This window comes from Dermacentor andersoni, chromosome 1, assembly GCF_023375885.2.
Source record: "Dermacentor andersoni chromosome 1, qqDerAnde1_hic_scaffold, whole genome shotgun sequence".
NCBI classification, from domain to species: Eukaryota; Metazoa; Arthropoda; class Arachnida; order Ixodida; family Ixodidae; genus Dermacentor; species Dermacentor andersoni.
In genome coordinates this window covers 70971787-70986840 of record NC_092814.1, presented here as the reverse complement: position 1 = coordinate 70986840, position 15054 = coordinate 70971787, and the positions used below count along the sequence as shown (strand labels likewise).

At 44.7% G+C, this 15054-nt stretch overlaps 1 protein-coding gene across 1 annotated transcript; it reads left to right on the top strand.

The window, feature by feature from the left end:
* The first annotated feature begins 1071 nt into the window (after positions 1-1071).
* Positions 1072-14055, top strand: LOC126543095 (uncharacterized). Its single transcript, XM_050190237.2, has 5 exons — positions 1072-1212; positions 3020-3035; positions 8924-9065; positions 10850-11234; positions 13556-14055. The coding sequence occupies exons 1-5, from the start codon at positions 1156-1158 to the stop codon at positions 13886-13888; spliced, it is 933 nt and encodes a 310-aa protein (XP_050046194.1). The 5' UTR covers positions 1072-1155; the 3' UTR covers positions 13889-14055.
* The last annotated feature ends 999 nt before the right edge of the window (positions 14056-15054 follow it).

Below are 15054 nucleotides of genomic sequence, written 5' to 3'. Positions count from 1 at the left end.
AAAGAGTATATTCGAAACTGAAACACCCACTTAAACCATGCCTGACATGTGTGTTTTCTGGAGCCAGCGTATCTATCTGTGGAAGTTATTTTTGCGTATGGGCATCTCTGACTTCGGTTTAAAGCCCTGCGGTTACGTTAACGAGGGCTTTCACGAGCTAATCGGGGAATCGTACCACGGGGTCACCGAACATGAGAGGCAGTTGATGAGCGAATAACGGCTAGCAATTGATGAGTAAATCAAGAATGGAAACGTTTTCTAATTCTGGAAAAAATACATGTCAGTCGATCTACTACAAGAAGTCTAAGAATTCAATTTGGTCGATGGTCATTAATGTACAAGTGAATTCCTTCCGCTGTGCTTGTAACAAGTGAACCAAATTTGGCACCAGCGCTGCATATTTCCCATTCCAGTGATTAACTTTTATTATAAGGATTGCTAAAGAGAGATGAATATTTTATCTTGAACCGTATTACAAAATCCGTACTCGCAACATGTCCGTTCGTTTCACTGTAGCCTTAACGACATAATTTTTTAATACTCAATCAAAAATTTCTACCTTTTCGTGTTGCGTACAAAAACTGTTCAGAGATCCTTCAGAACACCTAGCTGTGGAACTCATGCAGCTGAAGCACAGTATAAGGTAGAAAGTTGGACTAGTATAGGAATGGACACATACTTTAAATCAGCGCAGAAAGCGACAACACGATGAGGACACGTCCTGTGTCCTCCTCGTGTTCCCTTCCGGTTTTCTTTTTTTTTTCTTTTTTCCCCCACTAATTTGAAGCCGAAGCCCATTCGCACAGGGCGCGAGTGCATACGCATCAAGGCGCGTCATTTCACGCAGGCTCCTTTTAATGTCAATACTGTGCTAGCATTCTTGTCAGCGGCAGCATCGTCCAGGAACTTTTCGGCGACTTTTTCTAGCTGCATTACGAGCCCTGGATCCAAGGTTGCCTCTGCTCCCAGATCCTTTGTTGTCCTGCCGTATCGCTCCTTATCGGACCTGCCGTATCAGAGAACAATGCGCAATGCTGGATTGTGGAGATAATAAATAAAGTATAGCTTAGCGACACCATTTATGTCCATGTGTTCAGACGCGCACGAAAGCAGAAGCGTCCCAGCGCTGATTCTCATGCGCTCAGAACTTCGGACATGGCACCGCTTCTGAATACCGCTTTCAGAGTCTTCGGAGCTCTTCTAGTGGTTTTCGTAAGTGACTCCAAGTGATTTCATTTCTTGAATCTCCCGCTAAAGGGATATCACAGAGCCGGTGTCGTGTCTTGCTGGGGGCCCGCCAGTATATAGCATCTTATGCACGATCCACGGTTTAGATAGGGGACTATGATAGAACCACTTTTGCAGTTTGGACACATACTTCTAGTGCGAAAACTGCAAAGAACATAATGCGGGCCCATACGGGCCGCCCCAGCATTGGCAGTGAGCAGAGACGCCTCCACTTCCACTTGAGTGAAAAAAAATAAATATAAGAAAAGTTGTTTAATACCTTCGAGCAGTTCAGCTGTAGCTTTCAATATTTCTTACATAGATACACGGCGATAGTGGAGAAAGACAATGTGATTTGTGCGTGCTATGCTCGAGCCCTTTTCTCCGCTATATTTGTGAGCCCGTCCTCTAATACGCTGTCTTCATTTAACACGCATCTAGACATATTCTCTTCCTGAATGAGTAGAAACGACGAGTGAAAGGTTGCTAATCAGAGGAGAACGGGGATGGGGTTTACCTTCCTCCAGTAGAGTTTTCAGACATTTGCATCATAATAAATGCGCAGCCTATGAGAAAGCAGAAAGGTTAAATGAGTTCTAGAAGGAAAGAAACGACAATGAAGAAATATTTTCTTTGATGCCCTTAAAATTTAACGACAAAGAACATATTAAAATGCTGATAAGCGCCGTCAGAACGTTTCGTACCAATTTCTATATACCGGACCCTTACTTATATATATACTTTATACTTGTCACTTGACTATGCATGCGTGATTGAGCATCATTAACTGCCTCCTCCTCCTCCTCCTCTCTTCTCTCTATCCCTCCCTCTCCCTTGTCTCTCTCTCTCTTTTATCATCTGGCACTTTCTACGTATTTATTTAGAAAGGTTCAACCGCCTGCTTCACATTTCACCCAGAAAGTGGCAACATAGCAAAATGTACTATCTTTAATGGGTGCACTACTCATATAGAAAGTAGGCAAAGGATTGGCAAATAATTTCAACAGGAACGAGACGAGACGATAAAATTAAATGTACCACTTCATTTGCACATATGCTATACCACTCTCGAACGTACGTTCCATACTGATACTTTTCCTTTCTGAAAGGGGAGCCTCTAAGAAGATAAGGTCACAGCTGCTCTTTTGTACGCCACAGTCGATGTAGTCACACCTTTATGAGTAGCCGAACAAGAGTTGTCTATGGAGCCAACGTTGCGACAAATGGATTTGCTTTCGTTAGACCGTGAAGAAGGAGGAGAAGGAGGAGGAGGAGTAATAACGTTTTATTAAAACCCATGAATTTCGCATGATGGGCGATGTCCTCAGTCCAGGACCCCGGTCGATCTTGCTGCTGTCATCGCCCTGTCTACCAGCCGGAACTAGTTATAAGGGAGAGAGCTGGTCAGCTCTCTTTCCCACTGCTCGTAAGAGGGATTGGGAAGTACTTCTAGGGTGGGGTTAAGCTTACATGCCCATAAGGTGTGGTAAACCGTGGCGGGCTCCCCACACTGAGGTCACGAGGAAACGTAGAGGGTAGGATAAGTCCCCCATTTGGAAACGTACGTTACAACAAACTCAGGTTGATGATTCGCTCCTCTTCCAGCCCTGTCGTGGCATTCTTCCAATGCGCGTCCAAATTCGTTCTCCACGAGCCACGATGCATTTCAGTCTCAACTGCCGTGACTGTGGTTGCAATCGCTTACTGCGAATTGCGCCTAAAGAATTGGGTAGCTGCATTAAGAGTGATGCTGATTGGAAGTCAATCGTAATTGTGTCTCTCTTATTTGCAGATACTGAAAAACTCTGGTAAGTGGAAGAAACATTCCGTTCTCTCCTTATGCCAGCAAACATTGACGTATTCGCAACTTATTATATCATACAGCAGCAACACCGTGCAAGCTTGGTGTTTCGTCGTAAGAAGATTTAAAGCATGTTAATGCAAAAGAAACCGATCTGTAATGCGCGCGTACCTATCAACCATTAGCTTTATGTTATACCCTGCTCTCATTTGTGTTCTGTATATCATCTATGTTCACGGGGAGACGTAGTCACGTCCTTTCACAAGAGGTCCCTCTATGTTTGAAGGCTCCTTCCTGTTTCCTGCTCCGATATCCTTATCTTCTATCAGTGTTGTCATTGGTTATGACCACAAGAAAGGGTCCAGCGCAAGCGTGTATTCAAGTGGAAATCTGTGTGCTCATTCAATGGCAAGATATTCGCAAATCAACTACGAGACGAGAACAATACAAATTACGGATGAGGCTGACCTCGAAAAAATACCGTAACTGCTATACCTATAGTGAAAGCAGATATACCCAAGCTTTCTGCAAGATCACAACTCCGCCTTCCGACATCATACCAAACTGGGAAATGCGTTTAATAGTTATATCCTGCATTTCAACGCGGGTTCCGCCACCACTTCAAAGAAGATGCATTTTTTTGGTTTCCGTATATGAGTTCACTTTCCAATTTCATATTGTAATGATAACGGAGACCCAGTTGATAAAAAAAAAAGAACGATCGGCCTCGCTGGATACGATAATGTCTTTCTTAATCGGTCTAATCAGCGAGGAGGTGGTGTCGCTATATACGTGTTAAAGCACGACGCAATTTTCTTTTAGTTCCAAAGTTCTGCAAACTTTTAACTATTATGAAGTACTGGCACTCCGACACAATACAGAGTTTATTGCTGTACTATATAGAATTCTACATGGTGGTATACGGCAATGTTTAAGCTTTTTTTTGAAAACATTCCGCATAACATTTCTGTGAACTTCAAACTAGCTTGCAATGACGATATCGACAGAAATTTTCTGTGCTGTACGCATTTCCTTATTAACTTGAGAGATATTCTTAGTTCAGCGGTTTCATTAACTTAATCATCATGTCGACTCTAGTTACAGTTGCTGCTGCCATAAACCCCTTAACTTACTGATTACGAGCGTTGAAACCACTATCTTTCATACAGGCACAGCATCGCACATCAGCTATCACTCCTCTGCTTTGCCATATATGACACTGAGAGCAACTGTAAAAATTATCAACCTAAACCACTCACATCTTCATGCGTGCCTGAAACTGCATTATAGCTATTTAAAACCGAAATAAGAGAATTTTATCGGTTAATTGTATTAAAGACAATGAATGTACACGAAGTCTACTCTAAATTTGTCAACTTTGTCTAGATTTACGCTATAAGCACTTTATATGTAAAACTTCCAAACAATAAAATTAAGTTGGAAGGCGATTCAACCTCTAGTTGACGTCGATGAAGAACAATGTCTTCCTGAGCGGGTTGAGGGTGAGAATGGGGCGTAGTCACTACACACGGCCCTCACACAACCCCGCGCGTTAGGCAAGTAGGAGGAACAGAGGGCCGTTTAAATTTTTTTACTGCACAAGCTTCAGAACTGGCGCACAATTTTACATTGTACATACCCACTGGAAGGAGCCATATTTTTTTTTTTTTTTTACTGCGCTATCTCCGGGACTGGCCCCCACGAAAGAAGCTAGAAACGCGCATACACGATACAGTAAAGTGGGGGTAACTCGCCAAGGACAACATTGTTTTGAAAAACTCAGAAAAACGGGGGAATTATTCGAGTCCACTAAAGAATGATTATATATATATATATATATATATATATATATATATATATATATATATATATATATATATATATATATATATATATATATATATATATATATACTGCTACACGCGTGTGATGCGTGGGCGCCATCACTCGAGAAAAGAGGAGGAAGCTCACGAGCCTTTCGACGGGCCTTCAGGGGGCGGGCACTTGGCTTCCTCAGGGGTGATGAAAGGAGCCCGCGCCCTGGCACCTCGATAGAGGCACCACAGTGGTTGCATTTTACTCATTCATATATTTATTGATTTACTGATTTATTTTTTATAAACTTTTTTATTTTCTCTTTTCCTCGTTGACGGTGCTGTCCCTAAAGGTACCGAATAACGGAGACGCTGTTCAGACCGCCGCATTAATGTCAATTTATTGTTTATAAGCAGACGGACGAAACAAAGTTTTAGGACTTTGATAACCTTGATAAAGGTAAGGCTTTAATATCAAGATATAAAGCCGGTAAAATACGTTTTAGTATATTCCAGCTCTTAACCACATCTTTAATTTGGCGCTCGAAGGAGACAATTTTCCTAATCAAATGAAAAGGCAACAATTCTCGCAACACACAAAGGTGGCAGCAGGAATACTGTGAAACACTATCGATCAATGTATTTTTTTCCCGTCTTTTCCAAGGGACATGAAAAAAATTGTTCCCGCATAAGGGACCTCTCTTCAAGCAGAGGAATCTTACCAGACTCGCAATTTGGCTTCCGAAAAGGGAAATCGACAGAAACGGCCTTGCTAACACTAAAAGAAAGTATCATTTTCGTATACTTCCCTGAATCTTTTGATCGACTTAAGCATGACGTTCTTGCTGAGAAGTTATTGTTATGCGGCCATTCGTTGAAAGCCTCTGTATTTACTCAAGCCGTGTTTGCGAGATCGCAGACACCGTGTATCACTACAATGTTTTAAGTCATCTTCCTGTCTCAAGAGGTGTAGTAACCCAGATAGGGAGGGGCTTGTGACGTGTATTCTGAGTGTGGGGGCAGAAGCGGGGGGGGGGGGGGGGACTGAAGCTCATTTCACTTACACAAACTTCCAAGACCTAATTGCTATATGAAAGGGGACCGGGTCAGCCCTCAGGGTTGGGAGGGAGGGGGGGGGGTGCAGTAGTGCCTCCCTGCAATGGGACCTGTAGTGGCACTCCCCCCCCCCCCCCCCCCACTCTACCCGACTACTCGCCTCTTCCCACCCCCGTACTGGAGCCCCAGAACCCAGGTAAGCATTCTTAGCCCCCGTTCCTTTAATATCTGCATTAATGACCTGCTAAATATTGACGAAAGGGTAAAATTGATCATGTATGCCAATGATAGCAGCATACTCCTTTTTATGGCGGAGCCTTGCCTTAGGGCATTAAGTTTCTCTATGGTCCTGACGTGGATAACTTGTTAATGCAGTGCAACGAAGTACATACTTATACCTAAACATTCTGCTTAGTCAGAGACCAACGTAACAAGCATGAATTCTGCAAAATGAAGTTGTCATTTCTCGTGCAAAAATAAGAGAGCTGGGGCCGTATAACGTAAAACTATTCCAATATGTTTTTATTCCAATATGTTTTTATTCCAATCTCCTGACATCAAATTTGCGTAACCGCCGACGCAAGCATCGGGCGGTCACCCGCAGGGTTGTCTGAACAAACCAATCAAATGCTCCCCTTGTTCATAGGAGGTCACTTTTGTTTGCTTGAAAAACGAATAACATTGCCTGTATTCAGCGGCTTGTCTTACCTAATTGGCTCACAAGAGGCGAGGAGCATGCTCAAGTGGAGAGGCTTCGATGGGGCCGAGCCTCTGTACTGAATATCGATAACCGGATGAAGAGGGTGGTGCCAGCGCCTGCGATTGGTCCGCTTTCTCTTACTTAGCTTGCGGTGGCTCGTCGACAATCGCGGTGGAATGCAACGGAAGCTTAAGAATGATGCTAAAACGGATCCTCTGCAAAGAACAGTTGGCAGAACGAGGTCGTAAACGTGCAGAAAGTTCTTGAAAACGTTACACGGCCACGCAAAAAGTTTTATTACACGCATATAAACCCATGCTCTCCGGCAAGGGCGAGTAGCCAGCGCCGGAGCATTGGCGGCAGCCATCTTTTATTCCTTTCGGAACGGGGCAGCCTGCGGCTATTCAGAAGAAAATTCAGTTTTGTTCGGCATATTAATGCATCTTTAACGCGTACACGTCACTTTGACGAGGAAAGCTTTTGCAGTTCTGTGACGTCGCGTGAGAGGCAGTTAAAGTGGGTGCAGCCCGAAAGCTTCTGACCAATAGCCGAGGGCTAATGGCAAAAAGGCGTCGAATCAGAAATAACTATTTTCTTTTGTTCGGTCAAATTATGCCTAATCAGTCTGTACACGTCATATTAGATGGGACCCTATCGCGGTTTCCGTGACGTCGCGTGACAGACAGGTGAAGTGGAGGTGGTCCAAAAAGTTTTTGACCAATCGCGGTGGGCTGATTGCAGAATTCGAATAGAAAAGTTTGGAATAGTTTCACGTTATAGCGCCCCTGACCTGCAAAACACTATTGTATACTAAGGTCACAGCACTGACATGAACAAGAACATAAGGTACTAGGCGTCACCTTCTCCTCCCACCTTAGCTCGAACACACGCAGAAAATCTTGGTAAAAAGACTTTTCTCAACAAGAGCACTGTCATTATTTTATTACCTCTTTCCCATGAATGTAAAACTTCCAGCGTATTATGCGTTGTTCGCCTCCCAGTGAAATTAGGGTAGCCTTGACTGGGTGACAACAATCAATTTAAAACGTAACAAGAATATTAATTTAAAAAAAGATGAAAAAAAAAGATTATTCCGCATTTTGCGAACGTTCCTCACGTGGCATCAACTAGAGCACTCATTGAAGAATATAGCGTAAAAAAAAAGTTCGGAGCTTATACAAGTTTCGAATATCATGTTAGTTTCAGCTACTATTCGTAAATAGTTCCTAATAACTTAACAATCTGGCCAAACTGACCCGCGTACGCAGTGCGTTGACCTGTGGTTGGCACCTCGTTTCTGCACAAACTACAAACATAACAATTCAACATACCGTCCACTTTGAATCAATATAGGCTAACAGTTTACAAAGAAAAGCTGCCCCGATATACTGTGCGTTAGTGGTTATTTTTCATGGTGTGTTATTTGTGGCACTTCCTTCTATTAATATGTTGCAGTGTTTCTTCTACAACATGGCCATAAATGTAGTTATCTTTAGTTCTGCTGCAAACGATGTCATCTCTGTTATGATCGCTATCACTGCGTCATTGGAATGTGCTATTCTTCCTGATTGATTCGCATTATTTCAGCTTCTTACTAACAGAGGACTGGTAGGCTTCTGATTTTCCTCACGGAAATATAGCGGGTAAAAAAAGGCGATGGCGAGCCGCTGTAGTGCGGCAGAATAGAGGCCCTGAGATTTTTAGCAATTTTACTCTGCAGCTAATCACAAACTTACACATCAATTTCGTCTTATAATAAGCGGAAAATTATAAATATGTGTGCTTTATGCATGATACGAATTACCTTTATTCGAGATCCCTTGAAATCTTGTATATCAAATCCACTACAACAACTAGCTTTTAAGCGCCTATTTTTTCTCTAGCTGTTCTTTTTTCTTGTGCGCAAACCGCAATGTGTCGACATACATGATAGCACGCTGCCAGCCCATTTTGGGGGACATGCCAAGCTGCCTATAGAGTAGTTTTTATCCCTCAAAACCTTCCAGTTGTCTCCGGAGAAACAAATTTGAATGTTAATTTATGGTGACCACAACGAAGGCTGCGATGAATCTTAGAGTTAGAAGCGTTTATTTGGAACGTGAATTTTCTAGGGTAATGAGTGACCCGGAGGACGAGAAGCTGTCAGCGAAAAATGTTTGAAAAACTGGAATTTCCGCTGTGCTAAAGCCTGTGAGCCGAAATGAAGTTCAATAGATTACAATACCGTTTCGGCGCCGCATGTAAAAAAATGTTTGTTTTTGTTTCTAATAAGAATAGTTCCTTTAGGTAACGTTCACTGAACAGGCATTTCGTTCTTCTCAATAGCTGACGCCAAGAAGGTATTGAACATCAATGATAAAGTCAAGGACTTCGTTCAGAAACTGGGAAGACAACACAACACGAAAGTTCTGTGGTGGGACATGTATGCCAAGCCAGAGAAGCTCCTCAGTAAAGGAGACTACACAAAGTGAGTCTTCATTGAAACAAAGCACGCGTTACGGATATGTGTGTGTGTGTGCGTGCGTGCGTGCGTGTGCGTGTGTGCGTGTGTGCGTGTGCGTGTGTGTGTGTGTGTGTGTGTGTGTGTGTGTGTGTGTGTGTGTGTGTGTGTGTGTGTGTGTGTGTGTGTGTGTGTGTGTGTGTGTGTGTGTGTGTGTGTGTGTGTGTGTGTGTGCGTGTGCGTGCGCATGCGTGCGTGCGTGCGTGCGCGCGTGCGCGCGCGCGAAGCCGTGATTTGCCTGCAATCCCAGTCGATTTCATCACGATGACGCAGTATATTTCTTCTATACACGTAACTTGAGCCAAGCGTTAGAAATATGCAATACCCGCCCTGGTTGCTCAGTGGCTATGGTGTTGGGCTGCTGAGCACGAGGTCGCGGGATCGAATTCCGGCCACGGCGGCCGCATTTCGATGGGGGCGAAATGCGAAAACACCCGTGTACTTAGATTTAGGTGCACGTTAAAGAACCCCAGGTGGTCGAAATTTCCGGAGTCCTCCACTACGGCGTGCCTCATAATCAGAAAGTGGTTTCGGCACGTAAAACCCCATAATTTAATGTTAAAAATATGCAATGCCACGTAGCTGGACAGAACCAACGTAATGTTGTTTGCCGTAGCTTAAAGATACTCAGTTTTTTTTTTTCATTCCGCCTAGTTATACAATTAGTCTTAATTGCCCTAATTCTCAATTATTCTAATTAGATGAAATATGCCAAAAGAAAATTGTAGAGCAACATGAAAAACTCCCGATACAGCTTTCTGTTGCTCGATAGGCGCTACATAAAAGTGTTTTTTCCGAGCGTGAAAGAAGCCCGCGAATACACGCGAAGTGCCTTGAGCGGCCAGTCGCGCGGCAATTTTGCTTGTATTTGCGGGTTTGTTTTCCGCTCGGAAAAACACTTTTATGTAGCACGTATTGAACAAAAGAGGGCTGTATCAGGAGTTTTTCATGTCTCTCTACAATTTTCGCATTGACACTTTTCATCTAATTATAATATCTGAGAAGTTGATTTATTAATTAAGACTAATTATCTAATTATGCGGAATGAAAAAATAATCTGAGTATCTCCCAGCGACGGCAAACAACCTTACCTTGGTTCTGTCCAGCTATGTGGCAGTTGTATATATTTAATGTTCGGCTCAAGTTACGTGGGACACCCTGCAGTGTATATTGGGCGCTGTTCATTGTCAAGCAGTCCACCCACGCCGTTTTCTTTTTGTCATACTATGTATGTGCATTACGCTATTTTATACATAACGAATGGACCCCCAACCAGCCCGCTAACCTACGGCACCTACGGTCCTACTTTACAACAGCTAACTAACTATACGGCTCTACGACATTTGTTCAGAGTACTTGTTGCATTACAGTATAGCAGGTTGTGTTCCACCTAGAGCAATCATACGATGTCGTCGTTCTATATAGCTTCTTGTTTCGCGCCACCATCAATAGATACCTACGACGGGCCTCCTGCCTGCCAACGCACCGGTCACACGTCCGGTCACACCTTGCATGTGACGCTTCCATAGTCCACCGCATTACGCAGCTCTACCCGATTTCCCCTTTCAGTAGGTCACTGTAGCTAGAAGCATGGGGTACCTATAGAGAGGCGCCGATTAGTCTTTTCATATACATTATCTCGCCCTGCAGATGAAATCATTTCGCGGGCTCGAAGGGAAGGGAGCAAGCGACTGCCGTCTCTGCCCTTTCACTTCTCATGGCACTGCTTCCCCATTTCGCCTTTTCCGCAGGTACCAAGTGTTCGCCAAGGCAGAACCAATGCGCTACGGTGCGCGGTCTAACGGCACAAATATACCGAACACCGTGTATGTGACGAGGTTCCACAACGAGCAGCCTTCGCATTCTCAGAAGGTCGTCATAAAGCGCAAAACGCGCCGAGAGAAGCACGCCTCCTGGCAGTCTACAAAATCCATCCACCTCGATGTCAACGTCAGGACGTCGCTTTCTCTCTCTGGAATCTTCAACTTCAGAGCCGGCCTCGACTACAGCTACGACCTGACGAGTTCCGAGAGCCACGTGGAAAAGGAAGTCGTGGAGTTTGAAATCGAAAAAGAGATAACCATCCCTCCTCGCACTATAGTGGAAGTAGAATGGATAATCACTGAATCTGTTCAGGTACGTACCCTCGCGTGCTCGGGCAGTGCATTGCAAAGGCTTCTTCCTCCTCTTCTGGCAAACTCCGTCTCTCAACGCGTACCTAAAACGTAAACGCTGCGTACGGCTAAACCCGAAAACGCAGCAGTGTGGAACGGACGCGCTCTTTTATTGACACCGGTCACAACCACAGACGACATCAAAAATCGTGCAGAGGATATATTGGTACACAAAGGAGGCGGTGGCACCATATACACTGTTCTCTGCATATAGCCCTCAAAGCTTCATTCGTAAAATATCTCAGGAAGAAGTGCTCGCATCTCTACACCGTGAAAACAATGGAGCGCCGTAAATTCTTTTATGCAGTAGGAAGCGCTTGTATTATAACTCTATTTTCGAGAGTTCTCGTATTTCCCGACGGTACACGTGTGCTTGTGCCGGATCAGAGTGAACGCTGAAAGCGAGCGAGTTGGTAAGGTCTGTTTCATGGTTTGGGAAAAAGAAAGAAAGAAAAACACAGGCACAGAAAACGCAGCCGCAAGAGAAACGGAAAATATAAAACGCCACACGGGGACGCCGACTACGAATTGAAAAGTCGCACTGTAGCCGAAAGGATGAAAAAAAAAGATTGCCGTGGTGGAACGCAGTTACACCTAGTTTGTCGAGCGATAGCACGGTTTTGCTTGCTTCGGGAAAGGACGCAGACGCTGCTCGGCGCGGCAGCAGCAGCGAGCGAATTGACTTTCATGTAGCGTCTCGCTTCAACGCGAACTAAGCGTTGAAAGCACAGCGCATGCGAAGCTACCAGCACTCCGCGCACTTTGTACACATCGCTTTCAAGATTATGGGCGCCCACGCAGCGTACGCAGCAGCCACCGGTAGTGACAGGCTATGTCCCACTTTGACCTTGGCTGAGCTTTGAGCCTGGATGAGCAAAGACAAGTTTGGTCCCTTACTGACTATACGTAATCCCTGTGGCAGGATGGACAAACGGGCTGGTTAGTTGACGTTCAGTCTTAAGAACTCTAAAGCGCTGCGAAAAGACGAGACACGTTATTTCTTGCGTCTCGTCTTTTCGTTACGCTTTAGGAAGACGAACCTATTCTTGTGTCACGTACGAGTGAGCGCACTACATCAAAAAGTACGAGAACTCAGAGGGAGAGAGAGAGAGAAAACAAGGATAGGAAAGCCAGGGAGGTCAACCAGAAGAGCATCCGGTTTGCTACCCTACACTGGGGGTGGGAGAAAGGGGAATAGAAAGAGGAAAAAAGGGAGAGAGTAAGCAATGAATGCGTGTGGGAGGGACACTATACACAAGGACACTATAAACGAGAACTCAGGAAATGTCATTTAAGTATTGGATAAGCAGTATTTCCCTAAAAGGGGGTTTTCAGTATTCCCTTGCGTACTTGCAAAGATCTAAGCGTAACAAATTTGTTTTTGCATGGCGTTCTCTGGGCATATTTGGCCCTTGCGCCAACAAAATCCATTAATCAGCAAATCACCACTTGGTTATTCAAGTTAATTCAAAGGGTTGAAAATCCAATTTCTCCGTATATACCTACTCCGATACTTTTGCTCCCCCCTTATGTAATATCCCGAAAGGGGTCTTTAAGAGATTAATGAACAATAATGATGGTGATTATGATACATGGGGACACTGCGTAAAGCTGGGGCAATATTAGACAGGAGAATATTTGACGGGTCTACTTTCATGTTGTCTCATCTTATCCCGCCTTTCGCACTGTCCTCAAGTATTCTCTTGAATTCATTAGTCGTGCTTTAGACTTAAATACGCACGTATAATAAGCAGCAAAAATTAAAGAATGGAGTATTTTTCAAAAACATGTGCACGCAATTATCCTTATATGTTAACGACCACACCGTGTACGGTGTGGTAGTTTAGAATTGTATACAGTGCTGTAGAGAAATTGGAGAAAAGCGAAGCAGATAACAGGCACCGAGTGTGAGCGGTTCAACCGATTGTCAAGAGTACGAGATGGGTTCAAGTAGAAGCAAACACTATGGCAAATTTCTGCGCTGTATTCGCTTTCCAGAAAATTGTCCCTCTCCGATGCAGTAGTGCGTGATAGTTAAATATCAGCTGTTTGTATACATGAGCGTGCGGCCTCGACCCGTCAGCAACATGCAAACATTTCCTCCAACTCGCATGTCCAACCCCCTCTTCTCATTGCCCTTTCTTCTCCTCCTCCTCATCTCTCTACTTCTACGGGTCCTCAAAAGGAAAGCACCACGTAACGCATGGGCATTTCTGACACCTCTTATGTGCAGTGAATAACGAAGAACTTTTGCTCACGTGACTCTGATTTCTTCTCTTTCAGCGCTATCCGTGGAAATCGGACGTTCTGCTGGACGGGTGGTTCGCGCTCTTGTTCGAGAAACGCGTGCACAACCACAATCTCTGGTTCCACCCCATCGACGTGATCAAGGACCCTGACCTCAAACTACACGAACCGTCGGGGGTGGTGTTCACCACCGAAGGAATCGCCGAGGGTGTCAATTTGATCACGAATGATTTGCGAGTCCGACAGTACCCTCTCGAGGCGGGAACTTCGGCATCGGCGAACACGACCACCTACCACCTGAAAGGGAGAGACGTTGTGTCCAGGACAATCAAGGAGACGTCGCTTGCTGGTGCCGAAACTTCGCTCTAGAGCGAGGACGCAACCGTGTCCGCGACATGTGCTGCACATCTTTACGAGGAAACTTCAGTTCTGGCCCTCCTAATTCGATCAAGTGCACGTGAGACGTACGCAGACATTCTCTCATCAGGCAACCGCAGAACCGATTTCAATAAAACGTTGAATTTGTTGAGTTCAAAGGGACGAGTTCTGGGGCGCTATAACGTAAAACTATTCCAAACTTTTCTATTCCAATTCTGCAATCAGCCCACCGCGATTGGTCAAGAACTTTTTGGGACCACCCCCACTTCACCTGTCTGTCACGCGACGTCACGATAACCGCGATAGCTACCCACCTGATAAGACGTGTACACACTGATTATGCATAATTTGACGGAACAAAACAAAAATAGTTATTTCTGATTCGACGCCTTTTTGCCGTTAGCCCTCGGCTATTCGTCAAAAGTTTTCGGGCTGCACCCACTTCACCTGCCTCTCACGCGACGTCACGAAACCGCAAAAACTTACCGCGTCAAAGTGACGCGTACGCGTTAAAGATGCATTAATATGCCGAACAAAACTGAATTTTCTTCTGAATAGCCGCAGGCTGCCCCGTCCCGAAAGGAATAAAAGATGACTGCCGCCGATCGTTCCGGCACTGGCTACTCGCCCCTGCCGGAGAGCATGGGTTTACTTGCTGTAAATAAAACTTTTTGTGTAGCCCTGTAACGTTTTCGAGAACTTTCGGCACGTTTACGACCTCGTTCTGGCAACTCTTCTTTGCTGAGGATCCGTTTTAGCGTCATTCTTAAGCTTCCGTTGCATGCCGCCGCGATTGTCGACGAGCCACCGCAAGCTAAGTAAGAGAAAGCGGACCAATCGTAGACGCCGGCACCACCCTCTTCATCCGGTTATCGATATCGAACACCATATCGAATATCCGATATCGAACACCGTAAGAAAAGCAAATTTATTTATTTTCAAATACTGCAGCCCTATTCAGGGCTATTGCAGGAGTGGAGTACAACAATACGCAAGAAACAAGCACAAAAGAAGGCAGTTGAACATAATAGATAAAGAAAAAGGAACAGCAATCTTATCACACTAGCGCTTCTATAAACTCAGTGCCAATTCACGAACAGAACTGGGTAACTCGTTCCAACAGTCGACAACTCTCGGGAAGTAACTGTGTTTGAACG